Below are 17,919 nucleotides of genomic sequence, written 5' to 3' on the forward strand. Positions count from 1 at the left end.
AAAAAAAAATCCACTTTAGGAAAACAAGAGATTGATTTTTTAAAAAATTAACCCAGTGTTTTTATACTACTATGATTTAAAAATATTTAATAAATACTCAAGGAGTACATTCTACATTCAAAAGAACAACAAGTATCCATCCTGAGTCATGATACAAAATAGATTTTTTACTGTAGTTTACCATCAAAAAAGGTTTGAAAGCCATTGCCTTCATCTGTATCCTGTATTTTTCAGGCCAAATTATAAATAAGTACTGGACTTGTAGGCATATGTTTTAAGGACTATGACATGCACTTAGCCTAATTTTCTAAAGGTAATGAGATCTTCAGAAAGCCTTTAACCCTTCACAGATTCCATTATAATGGTAAATCTGCCAACAAGAAAGGGAAAAATCGTTTAGAAATAAGAACCTCAAAGAAAGGGAAAGATGTCTGTAGATCTAACTTGGAAACTTAAACTCTTAAATCTAAACACAGTGTTAACCTTTTCTGGGAAGGAACAGTCAACACTCTGTTTATAGCTATTTGAGGAAACTGGTAATTCGATTGTTAATCAGCTCAAGCTGCTTTGATAAACACAATCTCACATGCCTTCACATTATTGAAAAGTTCAAATCGATATCATAAGCTAAATAAATTAAAGCAATGACATTTGGATTGTTTTTCAAAGCATATTTATTTACTGCTCCCTACAATGTTGTATCCTCACCAGAATTGAGTCTCCTCTCTTAATTACTGACAGCTAAAAACTCTGAAGTTAAATAGTTCACAATAGATAAGCTAATATTTAATCAAGAGGAAGATACTATTCCGCCCCACTGAGAAAAACCTTGGTTGAAAATTATGCCAGAAAATACATTCTGCAAAAAAATAAATTTTATTAATAATCTACTTATAAAATGACTGGAAATAAAATATGCTACCTTCCCCACTGTCCTGCAACTAATCCAAATATTCAACTAAGTTTAAATCACATATAAAATGTTCTTCAAAACCTTTCTATAGCCAATCATGTTCACTAAGGACATTTTATTTTAAAAGTAGCTACTTACTAAATTATCTCTCCATGGCTTAATTTAGTAATAACATTAAACTAACAGTATGAAGTTTAGTGATATCTTTCTTCCTTCTCCCTTTCTCTCTCATATCTACACTCATAAACAAAAAAAAAAAAAGTTGGCATAAAGAAACAAGGGGCTGGGCGAAGTGGTTCACGCCTGTAATCCCAGCACTTTGGGAGGACCAGGTGGGCAGATCACTTGAGGTCAGGAGTTCGAGACTAGCCTGGCCAACATGGTGAAACCCCGTCTCTACCCAAAATACAAAAATTAGCTGGGCTTGGTGAAAGATGCCTGTAATCCCAGCTACTCAGGTGGCTGAGGCAGGGGAATCATTTGAACCTGGGAGACGGAGATTGCACCATTGCACTCCAGCCTGGGAGACAGAGCAAGACTCCGTCTCCAAAAAAAAGAAAAATAGCACGGGAATGATATCTCCTAAAGTTTATAGTCTAAACACGCCCATTCAAGATAAATATAAAAATAAAATACTAATACTACAATATTTACTCCCAGCAAAAAGCTTTTTTTTTGAGTTCTAATCGATTAAGATAAAATCAGTTTGTTATTGGCTACAAATGGTTTATCAAGACATATTTTTTATCTTAACCAACTTTTCTAAGAGTCAACTCTCAAAAATCAGAGTCACCTAAGAGAGGCTATAAAACTAGGATAATTGGCTAGGCACGGTGGCTCACGCCTATAATCCCAGCACTTTGAGAGGTCGAGGTAAGCGGTCAGGAGATCGAGACCATCCTGGCTAACACAGTGAAACCCCATCTCTACTAAAAATACAAAAAATTAGCCAGGCGTGGTGGCGGGCACCTGTAGTCCCAGCTACTTGGGTGGCTGAGGCAGGAGAATGGCGTGAACCCAGGAGGCGGAGCTTGCAGTGAGCCAAGATCACACCACTGCACTTCAGCCTGGGTGACAGAGCAAGACTCCGTCTCAAAAAAACAAACAAAGTAGGATAATTGAAAGCTGGTTATAGCTACGATTAAACAAGTCAGTCTTTAGTCTCTACAGTAGTTTGGTTTAATGACCCATCTAAGACACTACCCTGCTTAAAACTCTATGAAAATGCCTTTCATCACCTATAAGGCTACAATTTTTTAAAATGTTGAAATTTCTCAGAAAATCCCTCAAAAATTTGTGACTTTGATTTATGGGTAAATTCTCTGTGAATGTGGGCTGGACTTAGTGTTTCTCTTCTAATGGACAGAATGTGGCAAAGGTGATGCTTTGTGACTTCCAAATCTGAGTCATAAAAAGGACAGTTTTCTTCTGACTCTCTTTTTCTCTTGGACTGTTCACTCTGGGAGAACCCAGCTAACATGCTACAAGGATACTCCAGTAGATCTGTGGAGTGGCCCACAAGGATGGGAACTCAGCTGTCCCACTAGCAACCAACACCAACTTGCCAGCCATGTGAATGAACCACCATGAAAGCAAGTTCTCGAGCCTCCGTCAAGACTTGAGATCACTAAAGCTCTAACTGAAATATTGACTTTGACCCAATGAGAAAACCTAGGCCAGAACTACCTAGCTAAGCTGCTACCAAATTCTTGACCAGCAGAAACTATGAGAGATAATAAATGTTTATTGTTATTTTGGGGAGAAAAAACAGATATAAGAAGAAATAGAAAATCTGAAGAGACTATAACTATTTAAAAAACTTGAGCAGTTAGGGAGGCCAAGGCAGGAGGATCACTTGAGGCCAGGAGTTTGAAACCAGCCTGGGTAACATAGCGAGACCCCATCTCTACAAAAAATTTTTTTAAAACTAGCCAGGCATGGTGATACCTGCCTGTAGTCCCAGCTACTTAGGAGGTTAGGCAGGAGAAGGACTTGAGCCCACGAGTTTGAAGCTACAGTGAGTTGAGATCACACCACTGCACTCCAGTCTGGGCCACAGACTGAGACCCTGTCTCTAAACTGCACCCCCCCCGCCGCATGCACACACACACACACACACACACACACACACACACACACTCCAAATGAATAACCCCTGCTCTCTACTCTCTGCAGAAAAAAGTCATAATCCAAGGCAGTTCTACAATGGAAATCTATCGAGTTTTTAAGAAACAGGCATCTTTTATAAATTATTCTACAAAATAGCAAAAGCAAAAACTGACCAATTTATTTTAAAACCATAACCATGACGAAAAATGAACATGGACAGTACAAGAAAATCAAAGGCAAATTACATTCATTAGTACATATACAAAAAACCCTCAATAAAGTATTAGCTAAACTTTTTTCTTTTTTTTCTCGAGACGGAGTCTCGCTCTGTGGCTCAGGCTGGAGTGCAGTGGTGCCATCTCTGCTCGCTGCAAGCTCCGCCTCCCGGGTTCACACCATTCTTCTGCCTCAGCCTCCTGAGTAGCTGGGACTACAGGTGCCCGCCACCATGCCCAGCTAATTTTTTATAGTTTTAGTAGAGACGGGTTTCACCATTAGCCAGGATGGTCTCGATCTCTTGACCTCGTGATCCACCTGCCTCGGCCTCCCAAAGGGCTGGGATTACAGGCGTGAGCCACCGCGCCTGGCCTGTGAGACCCTGTTTCTACTAAAAATACAAAAATTAGCTGGATGTGGTGGCAGCACGTTCCTGTAGTCCCAGCTACTCGGGTGGTTGAGGTGGGAGAATTGCTTAAGCCTGGGAGGCGGAGGTTGCAGGGAGCCAAAACCACACCACTGCACTCCAGCATGGGTGACAAAGTGAAACTCTGTCTCAAAAAAATAAATAAAAAAGATAAAATACATGCGAAACTCATCTGCCATGCCTGGAGGTGACTATTAGTAACTAAAGCAAAAAAGTAAACATGTCTCTTGCTTTTCTACCATTTAGGGTAACCAAAAAGCCCTAGTTATTGAGGAATCGCTCCCCTTTACAGAAGAGCTTTAGCCAATAAATGCAGAAAGAATGGCAGAATTACAAAAACAATGTTGCAACTCCTAATTCAATAACTTAGATGAGGATCGTCAATGAGTATTAATACCATCAGATAAAAGGCTGATAAAGAAATGAATAGTCACATAGTGCCCAAGTATCACCCTCAGATATTACCTATTAGTCACAAGGGGGTAATTATGATGGTGAGATCAGCTTATCACAATTGTAACCCAATAATCAAGCTTAGCATCGCTCAATAGCCAGAGAGATGTGCTACTGATGTGATACAATATGAAGGACACAACATCACTTATGAGATTTTCTTGCCAAAAAAGTTCAGCCTAAAGTGAATCAAGCTTATTTTCTTTTCTTTTTTTTTGAGATAGGGTCTTGCTGTGTCTCCCAGGCTGGAGTTGAGTAGTGCGATCACGGACAGCACCTCAACCTTGCAAACTCAATTGATCCTCCCACCTCAACCTCCACAGTAGCTGGGACTATAGGTGCCTGCTATCACGCCTGGCTAATTTTTTTTTTTTTGTAGAGACAGGGTCTTGCCATATTGCCCACGCTGGTCTTGAACTCCTGGGCTTAAGCGATCCACCCACCTCAGCCTCCCAAAGCAATGGGATGACAGGTGTGAACCACCACGCACAGTTCGAATTAGATCAAAATCAAGCTTTTTAATCTAACTTCCAGTTCAAAGGAAATATAAGGGATAAAAGCTAAATGTGAGAATGCCATCAGACAAACCCAGGAGGGGAGACAGTCTACAAACCAATTGGCCCACCCTCTTCAACAAGTAGATATCATGAGGCAAAAAGTAGTATGTGTGTGGAGAATATTCTAGATTTTTTAAAATTAGGAAGGGTATAGTGGCTCATGCCTGTAATCCCAGCACCTTGGGAGGCCAAGGCAGAATGATCGCTTGAGCCCAGGAGTTCAAGGCCAGCCCTGGCAGCACAGTGAGACCCCATCTCTACAAAAAAAAAAAAAATTAGTTGGGCATGGTGGTGTGCACCTATGGTCCCAGCTACTTAGGAGACTGAGGTGAGAGGATCGCTTGAGCCTGGGAGGTTGAGGCTATAGCAAGACATGGTTGCACCATTGCATTCCAGCCTAGGTGACAGAGCAAGACCTTGTCTCAAAAAATAGTAATAAAAATTCAAAAAATAAAAACATATAGCAATGCAATGTATGTATGGTACAGCAACACTCTAGAGGGAAACAAACCAAATTTCTTGAGGGGAAGAAAAATGTTTGTGAACCTAGGACTATTCTGTAAAAGGAACACAGGGGGTGATTTTCTATACCAGATATTAGAATATAACACAAAGTTACAGTAATTAAAACTGGGTTGTGTAGAATCAAACAAATAGATTCATAGTGAAAATAGAGCCCAGAAATGCCCATAAATATATGGGAATTTACTGTATGACAAAGTTGGCATCAGACTTCAGTGGGGCGGGAAAGATAGACTAATAAATGGCATTGAGAAAATTAGCTAACTATACAGAGAAAAATTAGGTTGGATCCCTACCTCATATTTAAAAAAATATAACCCAAATATCTACATGTGAAGGGTACAACTATAAAATTAATATGAAAACACAGAAAATATATTTGCATCCACAACATAGGAAAGGATTTCTTTTTAAAAAGACCAAAAGCACACAAAAAAGGGTCATACAGGTTGAGTATCCCTTATCCAAAACGCTTGGGACCAAAGGTGATAGATTATTTTGGATTTTGCAATATTTGCCTTATACCTAGCAGTTCAGTATCCTAACTTAAAAATCTGAAATCTGAAATTCTCTAATCAGTATTTCTTTTGAGTGTCATGTTGGTACTTAAAATGTTTCAGATTTTGGGGCATTCTGAATGCTGAATTTTTGAATTAGGAATACTTAGACTATAATTGCTAGATTTGACCATATCAAAATGAAGGATTTGACCATATCAAAATAAAGGATTCTGTTCAATGAGGAATACTATAAACAGTTAACAGGTAACAGATTAGGAGAAGGGTTTTTTAAAAGACTAAAACGGACAAAAGTCCTCCCTAAAATATACAAAATACACAAAGAATGCCTACAAATCAGAAGATAAAGAACCTCAATCGTAGTAAATGGGGAGAAGGATATGAATATACAATTCACAGAAGGGAAAACTTGAATGGTTAAAAGATATATAAAGAGGTGGTCAACCTCACTGTAATCAGATAAATGTATATTAAAACATTTCGATGTACCACTTTATATTCATCAAGTTAGCAAAAATTAGAGAGCTGGATAACATCCGGTCATGACGTGAATATGGTAAAGCAGTTACTTTTTCAGGCACTGGTAGTGGGAGGGTAAACTTTGTAGCCATTCTGGAGAGTGATATGCAGAACCTAATTAAGCTAAGTCTTATATACAATAACACAGCAAGTCAATTCTTGGGCATACAGAGAAAGTATTCCACAGTCCTCAAGGGAAAAAATATATATTTTTTGCAGTGTTGTTTATGATGGTAAAGTAAAGAGACAAAAGGAAATTGAGTGCATAGCACTGGGGGAATGGATAAGTAAAATGTGGTACATAATAGGATAGAGTATATTAGAAATAAATAACTAAATTTGTATATAGCAACATGGAATAAACAAAAGACATACAGCACTATGCCATTTATGTATATAAAGTATGTATACACAGATATGTGAAATCTCAAAAAACAGAGGATAATCTGAAGGATGTATGTTAAAAATTCAAAAGTGGGCCGGGCATGGTGACTAACGCCTGTAATCCAAGCATATTGGGAGGCCGAAGAGGGCGGATCACGAGGTCAGGAATTCGAGACCAGCCTGGCCAACATGGTGAAAGCCCGTCTATACTAAAGACACAAAAAATCAGCCAGGTGTGGTGGCATGCGCCTGTAATCCCAGCTACTTGGGAGGCTGAGGCAGGAGAATCGCTTGAACCCGGGAGGTGAAGGTTGCAGTGAACTGAGATCATGCCATTGCGCTCCAGTCTGGGCAACAGGGCAAGACTCCATCTCAAAAAACAAAACAAAAAACGAAAAACAAACAAAAAAAACTGCAAAAGCGGGCACTTAATGCATTAGTGGGAATGAGAATGGAATTAGATATGAGAAATGAGGGACACATACACAAACCCTAAAGAATGGTCTTTCAAGAATTAATGATGGAGCTGGACCATTGATACAGTTTGGACATCCCCTCCAAATCTCTTGTTGAGATATAATCCCCAGTGTTGGAAGCAGGGTCTACTGGGAGTTGTTTGGGTCATGGGGGCGGACCCCTCATGGTTTTGTTTAAAACTGTGTGGCACCTTCCCCCACTTCCTGCTCTTGCTCACTGCATGAGACATGCTGACACCCCTTTGCCTTCTGCCACGATTGGAAGCTTCCTGAGGCCTCACCAGAATAAGTCAGCACCATGCTTCCTATAAAGCTTGCAGAACCATGAGCCAATTAATCCTCTTTTCTTTTGTTTTGAGACAGTGTTTCACTCCTGTTGCCCAAGCTGGAGTACAATGGCCAGATCTCTGCTTACCACAACCTCTGCCTCCCGGGTTCAAGCAATTCTCCTGCCTCAGCCTCCCGAGTAGCTGGGATTATAGGCATGCGCCACCAAGCCCGGCTAATTTTGTATTTTTAGTAGAGATGGGGTTTCTCCGTGTTGCTCAGGCTAGTCTCAAACTCCCGACCTCAGGTGATCTGCCCACGTCAGCCTCCCAAAGTGCTGGGATTACAGGCGTGAGCCACCCCACCCGGCCACCTCTTTTCTTTATAAGTTAACCAACCTCAGTATTCCTTCATAGCAACACAAAGAACTAACCCAGCCATAAATTAGGAAATATGAACACTTTGGGGGTGGGCAGATCATGAGGCCAGGAGTTTGAGACCAGCCTGGCCAATATGGTGAAACCCTGTCTCTACTAAAAGTACAAAAATTAGCCAGGCATGGTGGCGTAAGCCTATAGTCCCAGCTACTCAGGAGGCTGAGGCAGAAGAACTGCTTGAACTCAGGAGGAAGCGGTTACAGTGAGCTGAGATTGTGCCACTGCACTCCAGCCCGGGAGAGAGAGTGGGACTCAGTCTCAAAAAAAAAAAAAAAAAAAAAAAGAAAGAAAAAAAGAAATATGAACAAGTGAGTTCAGTGAAACTAAAGTCTTAAGAAGAACATAAAAGAAAAAAAAATCCTATAGGAGAAAAACTAAAGCCAATGCACAGAAAAAAAGGTAACTCAAACAAAGGCTAACAAGCAACTTGGTTTAGTTACAAGAAAAAAGTGTTCTGATTCATTTACTTTTAAAATTCCATATTCAACATAAGCTTATTGAATAAATACATAAAATTAATATACTTCAGTCTTCAAATTCTACAAGAAAAGAAAAGGAGCTGAAAGAAATAATTAAGCTGACCGTAAGAGTAGCCAGCCTTTTCACCTTGAAACCTTTTAGAAATATCAGCTCTAAGGACAGTTATGTTGTAGTTTCACAACAAGCATAGAGCATTTACAATCTCCAGTATTTGTCCCCTGGACTAGATAAAATTAGCCCACAAACTAGCACTAAAATGTTAGGTCTCTAAAGGATAAAGGCCATGTTAAACTAAAATACTATTAACAGCACCCAGCACAGAATCATTTTAAGTAAGCATTTATTCCTGATATGTAACTAGATTGTCCTGTGTACCTCTACTATTTCAGCTTTTTTAGTCTAGTACAGTTATCAAAATTAATAACCCAGAAAAATAGTAAGATTAAGTCAAATCACTGCCAAAATAAGCTACCAAAATTATCTCCCTTATTAGCATTGACAGCAGAAGGCTATAAGCTTATCCTTCCAATCCTATACCTTTGAATATTAATATATTTTGCATACTAACAATGTAATTTTGATTGTATCTCTCTCTAATCTCCAGAAAGGAATATAGAGTTCAGATCAGGAATCCCAGTTATCTTTGAGCTTAACACAGTATGGCACACAAAACTTGCTTAACAAATGTTTGTTGAAATAAATTACTGATTTAATAAGAGAAGTCAATTGGTAGTTCAGTATATGTTAATAATTACTCTTGCAGCTCTTTTGAACAAATAAAAAAACCATGTACTGGCATATCTGGAAAAAAGACAATTCCAAATAAATTATAAGATTAATAATTTTAGAGACACAAGGAAAATATGTAAAATATATCAAGTCAACCCACTCAGCTATGTCTGAGCTGAACAGAATCTATGCCTATCTCTTATAAATGGATATATTCTTAACCTTACCAATGGGGGATTCTGGAGTTAGCCCCATGCTTTGAAGCAATGCTTCAGCTTCTCTTCTTTTTTTTTCAAGATCTGATTCTTCTTGCACAGGAGCAACAGCTTCCTTCTTCTGATCAGTCTAAAATTTTTAGGTTAAAAACTTATGTTTACATACAGTATGAAACATTTATTTGCAAAAATGTTTTAAAAAATATGCTAACACCGTACACTTTTAAGGCATGAACTTAGTTTTGAGTACAGGTTAAGTTTTTTTTATAGTCATTAAATGAAAATCATTCTCAACAGAGTTCTAGTAAATAACCTCCAAATGATATGTACTAAACTGCTCTATTTTATATGTAATCAAGGAGTTTCCACAAAAATTCTCTTAACAGATACACTCAAGAAGTACAGTCAACTTCAAATTATCTACAGTATGAAATTGCTGTCTATGGTCAGGAATAATAGACAATTTTCCCCAAGTGGCACAAAAGGTTAGACACAATATCACATACAATGAAAAAATTAAAGTGCAATTATTTAAGAGGTAATAAATTATAAGTAAATGACAATATTTGTTGAAAAACAGTATCACAGACTTCTGTATAATGTCTTCATTTTATTTGGGATTGGGTTTTGTAAAATCAAACTTACTTTTGCATAGCACAAAACATTTTGTTATGAAAATTTTTGCCAGCTTTTATCTCAGCCATTTATAGTTTTAGCACAATCTTCTGGTTAAACGAAATAAACCTCAATACTCTCAGATCATCCAAGACATCTCAAGTAAGCTTTCCAAGGAAAAGTTTTTTTTATGTAAATCTCAAATCCCTATGCCAACTAGACAACTATTACTCAGATATTGTCTGGAGTGAATTTCGTTAGCCATAACATTCTATACCATTTTGACTTAAAAGTCATCAGAAAAATTAATCAAAATAACGAAACAGGTTGTAGTATCAAGCTGATGCTTCACTGTTGATAAAAATATATTAATAGACTCACAGTTTAATACCATTGTGTTATCTCTTATAACATTTTTATAAACTTTGTTTTTTACCATTGGTCTGTGTGACTCAATAGATTTATAAACTTTAAATTAGGTATAAATCATGCAATAGATATGCCTTAGAAGCCACTTTTGCCAGTTATGGCCATCTTTAGAAAACAAAAATGAAATCTGCTCTCAGCACAGAAATGTTTAGGGCTATAAACATTTTTTTGGAATAGCTCTGCCAACCTGAATCATGCTTCTACCAGTCAGCTCTTAATCTAATAGCTAATGTAAAGATCCAACCCTCTTATAATGTATCACAGAAAGGTGCAGAATAATCTAGCAAATTCTACAATTACAGGCCTTTACAGCATCATAGTAAAGCTGCACATAAATTGTACCTTCAACTTTTCTACTACTTATTTTTCTCTTAGTCCCCAAGAGATAGTTCTGGCAGTCTTGGCTATTATTTACGCTACCATATATAAAAACTTGGTCCTAAAGACACACAGGAAAAAGTACCTTACACTAGCTATTTAAAACATGTCTGCAGTAAAAGTACACAGATATGTTTAAAGAGTTTCCACAGGGATAAAAGTGTATTTCAATGCAGGAACAAGTAAAATGTCTCCAGCTCAGGGTCAATGTACATTTGCTGTATATAACATGATGCGTATTTCTGATACAAAAAATCAAAAGAAGTACCTGGTCCACCTTTATGGTACCATCATACCTACTACTCGGTAAAAATATTTCAATGACTAACCCATAAGAGATAAGAACAAGTCCCTTGGTCAATTAAATCATCTATTATGTATATTTTATTTGCCATTAATATTATCCATTCTTACAAATTAGCAGTTCAGACTAGCAAAATATTCAGATAAATTCAAAGTCCAAACTAAGTTATGATATATATATACCATATTTATGAGCTATTATAATATAGACCTCTTGGCTGAGTGTGGTGGCTCACGCCTGTAATCCTAACACTTTGGGAGGCTGAGGCAGGAGGACTGTTTGAGCTCAGCGGTTGGAGACCAGCCTGGGTAACATGGCAAAACCCTGTCTCTACAAAAAATACAAAAATTAGCCTAGCATAGTGACATGTGCCTGTAGTCCCAGCTACTCCAGAGGCTGAAGTGGAAGGATTACCTGAGTCAGGGGAGATTGAGGCTGCAGTGAGTTGTGATCACACCACTGCACTCCAGTCTGAGTGACACAGTGAGACACTGTCTCAAAAAAAAAAAAAAAAACCCCAAAACAAAAAAAAATACAGATGCACCTTACTTTATAATAAATATATTCCCAGAAGACTAAATATGTAAACTGAACTTTTATAAATCAAATTTCAGAAATGCATCAATCTATATGAAATTGTTTTTAAAAATCATATTTTATCAGTTTTGTCATTTTCACATATCTTGCTTCTTTCAAGATTCACTTATAGTGCTATGTCTGCAGTCAGAACTGCTAGATTTTTAAGTATCCTGAAATTACTAGGTTTGTGCAAAATAACTGCAGTTTTGCCATTACTTTTAACCACAATTACTTTTGCACCAATCTATATGTAAATATATAAATATGTGAAATAAAACACAATTACTTTATGTTGTTTATTTAAGAAAAAAATGAAACATACTTCTTTTTTTTTCCTTTCTTCTTCTTTTCTCTTCTTTTCCTCTCTGATTTGGGCCAGTCGCTGCTTCTTACGTTCCAACTCAGCCTTTAATTCACTTTTGTCTGACATGTTTGTGACCTTAGAAACATGTAATCGTTACATTAGTAAAAGCAGTACAGTTGAAAAAACTAGTGTTCCAAGAAGAGAACTGTCCCAAAAGGCCATATAGTTCAATGCTATCTCAAAAGAGCACAAAAATCTTACTTTTAAAATAATGGGGCTGGGCAGTAGCTTACTTTGGGAGGCTAAAGTGGGAGGACTGCTTTCAGGCCATGAGTTTGAGACCAGCCTGGGCAACACAGCAAGACCCCATCTCTACAGAAAAAAAAAAAAAAAGGCAAGAAAATGAAAATTAGGGGGGCATAGTGGCATGTGCCTGTAGTCCCAACTACTTGGAAGGATTGCTGGAGCCCAGGAAGTCCAGGCTGCAGTGAGCCGTGATCATGCCAAAGCACTCCAGCTTAGGCAGCAGAGTGTCTCTAAAAAATAAACTTTTAAAAAATAAAATAAAGGAAGCATATATATTATTACTAAGACTTAAAAAATGTATAAACAAATATATATAACATTACCTAGAGCAGAGCATAGTAGCTAGCCCATAGTAAGCACTTTAATGTTTGCATACACAATGTCTCAAACTTTTTGATGACAATATAGTAGATACCCAAGATAAAGGTCAAAACTGGCTCTTAAAACAGAGGACAACGTTTGGCAGTTAGAAGCTCTTAAGCTATATGACAGGGATCAAAACTATTACCAATTCTACTGCATTCACAGAAACTTGATAAAAAACAATAGGAAGTCAAACTGAAAATTTCTGTAAGTTCTAAAAGTGCTGTAGTAATACTAAAGACAAGCAAAATGCCGGAGTTACCATCATTAGCTATCAAATCAAATGACTTTGTATTTCTCCACAACAACACCTTACCTATATCTTGTGATGGCACTTTTAGTACAATTATTTGTGGACATACCTGAAATGTTCCCTATTAGATTGTAACGTACTTGAAATCAGGGACTGTTTTTTAGTTATTTTTGTCGTCTTCACAACAGCCGGCAGAAGGATCTTAACATTACAATTGACAATGGCTAATCAATAATAGATACGGTAGACAGAATTACAAACTGAGCTTCAAAAACCAATTGCCTAAACACTACTTCAGCTTGAGTTTTAGGAAGAAACAATGAATTAGGATTTTTTTTCTTAAAGTAGCCTAGCAGCTGAGCATAAGGCAGGAGCCAGGAACTCGTTACCTTTTCCACAGGATTGACTTATTGCCTAATGATCAATCTCTTTCAATGTCTCTGTACAAGTGAAGTATTAAATGCTTTAGATCAAGAAAACGAGGAGAATAACCTCTGACAGTTTTGTATTCTCAGAGGTTAGGGGAAATCTCTTAAAAAGCACAATTGTTAAATCTGAATAAAGGTAAGTCAGTCAAGAGGAGAAATTCACCCACCAACAAATGGATAAAGTAAATTTCAGCTACTAAACTCCATTAAGACTGGCAAGCGAACTGACAATTTTCAAGCATACGAAAAGGATGAAAAGTTGACATGGCAGACCCTGAAATATATACACAATATTTGTTTGAACAAACTAAAAACAAGAGACAGTGTTTCTTATTCCACCCTTTCTACACCTCTAAACAGCTCCATCCAAACGGCTGGTGAAGAGAACTTCCATACCTAACTGTATGCTATGCTAGGCATATTATGCTTTGTTCAACGTCAACTGTAAAATAGATATACCAACACTAACTGATATTAAAACAAGCGCATTTTTAGTTAAAGCCCAACAACAAAATCTTGACCAGCTGAATTATAGCTGACCACTCCTCTCATCCTTACAGAAGCCAGAGTCTTCCTCCATGACTGACATGTTCACGTTCTTAAAACTCAAGAGAAGAGAGACTCTAGAGTTTTGTGCTAGAACCTCCGTGTTCGGGGACTTTCCATCACACTTACGGTGTGGGGAGACACTATCAAGGCAAGTAGAGATGGCCTTAATTTGTAAAATGGGGCAAGGCGAAAAGGAATCACTTTCTCCCCTGGGGTCACCGCCAGGAGGGCGCGGTCCAGGACAGGGAGTCCAGGAGAAGCCAGTGGGCGCCGGACAAGCCTCAAGGCTCCCTAGGCCGCCTCTGGAGGGTCGAGAAGGGAAAAGAGTGGACGCCTCTCGCCGCGCCGCCCGGAGTCACCGCACCCGGGTCTCCCCGCCTTTCCTCCCCAAAGCCGGGCCGGGCGGGGCTGTCAGCAGGAACTGCCAAGCCGCCCTTCGAATTGCGACGTGGAACACAGGCGGGGAGGCCTTGAGGGAACAACAGTCAACCCACCTGCCAGGTGACTGGATGACGAAGAATCCTCCCGTCTGCAACTTCCCGGTAACGTCTCTCGCCTAAGCCCCCAAAACCAACTGTAGCCACCACCAGCTCCGCAGCTTTCCAGAGCACACAAAGAGGGATGGGCGGCGGCTGCTACGGCGAGAGCTTAGGGACAAATACACTCACCAGAACGAGGTCGCTCCCAGAAATAAAAGGTGGGGCCCTGCTACGAGGAATGATAGCTCCTCCGTGACTTACCTGTCGTAAAGCAGAAGCCGGTAGATAAAACAAAGAACCCAGCAAACCCAGGGGCCTTAAGTATTTCCGCTTTGCCAAAAACTGGAAAACTACGCCTAATATCCTCGGGCCAGGAATCCAACTACCGCCCTTGCCTTACAAACTGACACGACCGGGAAGAACTACAAGCCCCGGCAACAAGGAAAATCTGCGTGCGACGAGCAGTGCATTCTGGGAATTGCGGTCGCTGGGCGTTGCAAGGTGTGCTGGGACATGTAGTGTATCCCCTCCTTTAGGTTTCCAACTCCAAGGCCTTCTTCCGTCGAGAAGCTTCTCTATATTCTGGTCTGTTGATCCGTGCTCACAGTGTAGTATGTGCTGTAGTGTAAGATCTTTGACCCAACATTGGCGGAATTTTAAGAAGGGCTATTTTCCAGTGGTGAACCTGTGAATCACACTGCTGCACATTTGGTGAAGACACGAAGTAGACTTTTTAGGATGTAAAACATATATATATGTACATACGTATGTAAGTTTTAGGGAAAAAATGTCTTATAGAGGCTTCATGTGGCGCCTTAGACAAAATCTAAATAAAAATATGTCAACCGACATAGCAAATAATTCTTCAGTATTTTGTTGCAGTGTGGTAGCATTTTGGTTTTCTCTCAAAGAATTTTAGGAAATAAAGCATTTTGTACTATTAGACTCTCCAACCAAGCTAGAATGTTTTCCACAGTTAGATTTTTAACATACAAAGAAAACTAAAGTTACTGGAACATGAATTTACCAGCAATGTATGCGTTGATACACCTTTTTAAAGTTTAAATAATTTAAAGCATTATTTGGCAGGAGTTAGCTTTAACTAACATCAAGGCAATATCTTTCCTATGTTATAGAAAACTGATTGTTCTAGAAGTTCTAGATATTGCCCAAGTCTAGAATGAACCTTTATGATTCAAATTCCAAGTCCTTGGGTTTGTGGTCTTTTTCTTACCTTTCTCTGTATTATCTGTGGCCTTTTGTGTAGAAAAAAAATTCTAAAAATGAATTTGAGAAAGAAAATCCTTGGCTTTCCACAGCTTTTCCCAATAACCTAACATTCAAAGAGCTTTATAGCTATGTTATTTTCTTACTTCTTTCCTAATATTTAGTTTTCATTTATTAATTTGAAAAAAATATATTATTGATTGCCTACCATGTGCCAGGAATGGTGATGGGTGCTGTATTAAGAGCTAAAATGGACCAGGCGCGGTGGCTCACACATGTAATCCCACACTTTGGGAGGCTGAGGCAGGCAGATCACCTGAGTTCAGGAGTTAGAGACCAACCTGGGCAACATGGTGAAACCCCGTCTGTACAAAAAATAGAAAAATTAGCAGGGTGTGTGGTGTGTGCCTGTAGTCCCAGCTACTCACGAGGCTGAGGCAGGAGGATGGCTTGCGCCTAGGAGGCGGAAGTTACAGTGAGCTGAGATTGCACAATTGCATCCCAGCCTGGGAGACAGAGCAAGACCCCGCCTCAAAAAAAAAAGAAAAAAACTGCACATCCTTCTTCTCAAGGGAGAAAGACAGGACACTCACTCAACTAATTATGGATGGTTCCTGACTGATAGTTTAACTTATGATTTTTTTTTCTCATTACGATGGGCTTATTAGAGTAAAATGCATTTTCAACATATATTTTCGACTTAAAATGGGTTTATCAGGACATAACTCAAGGAGCATCTCTGTAATGATGGGATTAGGTAAGGAAGTCATAGAAACACCTGGAAAAACTTTTCAGGAAAATTCTGGAAGGAGGTGATTCTAGAGCTAAGTCTTTGATTCTCAGAGGCTGAGTAGAAGAAGTTAGCCAAGCGGAGAAGATTCAGAAAGGTGCCTTGAGAAGAGAAAAGAATATGGACAAAGGACAGAGGTCTGAGAGCATAGAATGCTGGTGAATCTGGAAATAATTCACAATGGCCATAGGCTAAGACAGGAACTGAGGAATGAAGCCATAAGCAGGGGCAAAGTCGCACATCCCAGTTTAGATTTAGTCCTACAGATTATGTAAATCCACTGATAGATTTTAAGCAGGTGCATGGTATGAAAAGGTTTGCATTTTAGGTAGCTGACCTTTCAAAGTAGTCTGGAGAAAGACTAACATGCTGGTTATTTTCTTTGCCCCCCAGATTCATTTCCTGCCCTTCTCTGCTAAGCTCTATGCCTCTGAGGGTTGACCTCAGTTTCTTTAAGGACTGCCTTGTAATTGGACATAAAGAGGCCAAGGCAAGGATATCAGAAGGTGGGTAGAAAGGGAAATTGGGGCATCTCTTCCTTGCTCCTTCCTACTTTGAGTGTCACATGTCCGGCAACAGCTTCATTCCTTCATGACTGTAGTACCTGCCAGATGGCTCTTTCTCCATGGCTCTAGTTTTCCCCAGGCTCTCTGGTGATTTTATGTTCTCCTTTTATCTCTTGAACACCTCCTCTGTAGCTAGTCTCTGAGTGCCTCATCATCTCTTGTTTGTTCCCTTACTACCTGCTCACCCCTCTGTAACTCGTCCTTTCATTAAAGTATTTTCATATGAACTATCTTGTGAATTCTGTTTCTTGTTGAGACCCTTATTGATACAGCTTGCCTAGACGGATGAGAGGTGGAGAAAAGAGGTAAGGTAGAGACTGGAAGCAGGGAATGCAACTGGAAGACTTTTGGGTAGAGCCAGCATTTATAAATGCATGAACTATTGCATCATCAGTGAGAATTAAGAAAAGCAGATGGAGTGGAGAGATGTTAAGATTATGTGAGACTTCTACAGCAGTAAAACAGACTAGAAACCCCTTCCCACTGAAAACCACTAAATATGCTGCCTGGATAATATAGCTTTTAGGTGGGTACAGTGGCTCTTGCCTGTAATCCCAGCACTTTGGGAGGCCAAGGTGGAAGGATCACTTGAGCGCAGGAGTTTGAGACCAGATTGGGCAAGATGGCAAAACCCCATTTCTATAAAAAATTTAAAAATTAGGTATGATGGCACTCACCTGTAGGCCCAGTGACTTGGGAGGCTGAGGGCAGGAGGATTGCTTGAATCCAGGCATTTGAGGCTGCAGTGAGCTATAATCACACCATTGCACTCCAGTCTGGGTGACAGAGTGACATCCTGTTGCTTAAATAAATAAATAAAATTTTAAAAAATGTTTTAAGATATAAAATATGTAACTAAAATCCCCATGTTTTGTTGTTTTATTTTAACACTTTTTTGAAGAAACCCATTATCAGCACTGATTAGAAAGACTGTACCGGCTGGGCGCGGTGGCTCAAGCGCTGTAATCCCAGCACCTTTGGGAAAAAAAAGGGGCCGAAAGAAAAAAAAAAAAAACGGGCCGGATTCACGAAGGTGCAGGAGATCGAGACCATCGCTGGCCCAACCATGGTGACAACCCCGTCTCTACTAAAAAATAACAAAAAACTAAGGCCGGGCCGAGGTGGCG

At 39.2% G+C, this 17,919-nt stretch overlaps 1 protein-coding gene across 12 annotated transcripts in view; it reads right to left on the minus strand.

The window, feature by feature from the left end:
* Positions 1-14,689, minus strand: part of DYNC1I2 (dynein cytoplasmic 1 intermediate chain 2) — a 62,442-nt gene extending 47,753 nt beyond the window's left edge. For 2 of the 12 annotated variants that reach the window (XM_017862353.1, XM_017862344.1), the window contains exons 1-3: positions 14,225-14,421; positions 11,850-11,966; positions 9,235-9,352 (exon numbers count right to left, since the gene is read on the minus strand). In XM_017862353.1, coding sequence (XP_017717842.1) covers positions 9,235-9,352; positions 11,850-11,957 — 226 coding nt within the window. In that variant the 5' untranslated portion in view covers positions 11,958-11,966; positions 14,225-14,421. Of the gene's footprint in view, positions 1-9,234; positions 9,353-11,849; positions 11,967-13,856; positions 13,944-14,224; positions 14,427-14,470 lie in introns of those variants that run through there. The other 10 variants (XM_017862352.1, XM_017862349.1, XM_017862354.1 and 7 more) reach the window with 7 other exon arrangements.
* Positions 14,690-17,919: the final 3,230 nt, after the last annotated feature.

This window comes from Rhinopithecus bieti, unplaced genomic scaffold (genome assembly GCF_001698545.2).
Source record: "Rhinopithecus bieti isolate Rb0 unplaced genomic scaffold, ASM169854v2 scaffold_63316, whole genome shotgun sequence".
Taxonomy (NCBI): domain Eukaryota; kingdom Metazoa; phylum Chordata; class Mammalia; order Primates; family Cercopithecidae; genus Rhinopithecus; species Rhinopithecus bieti.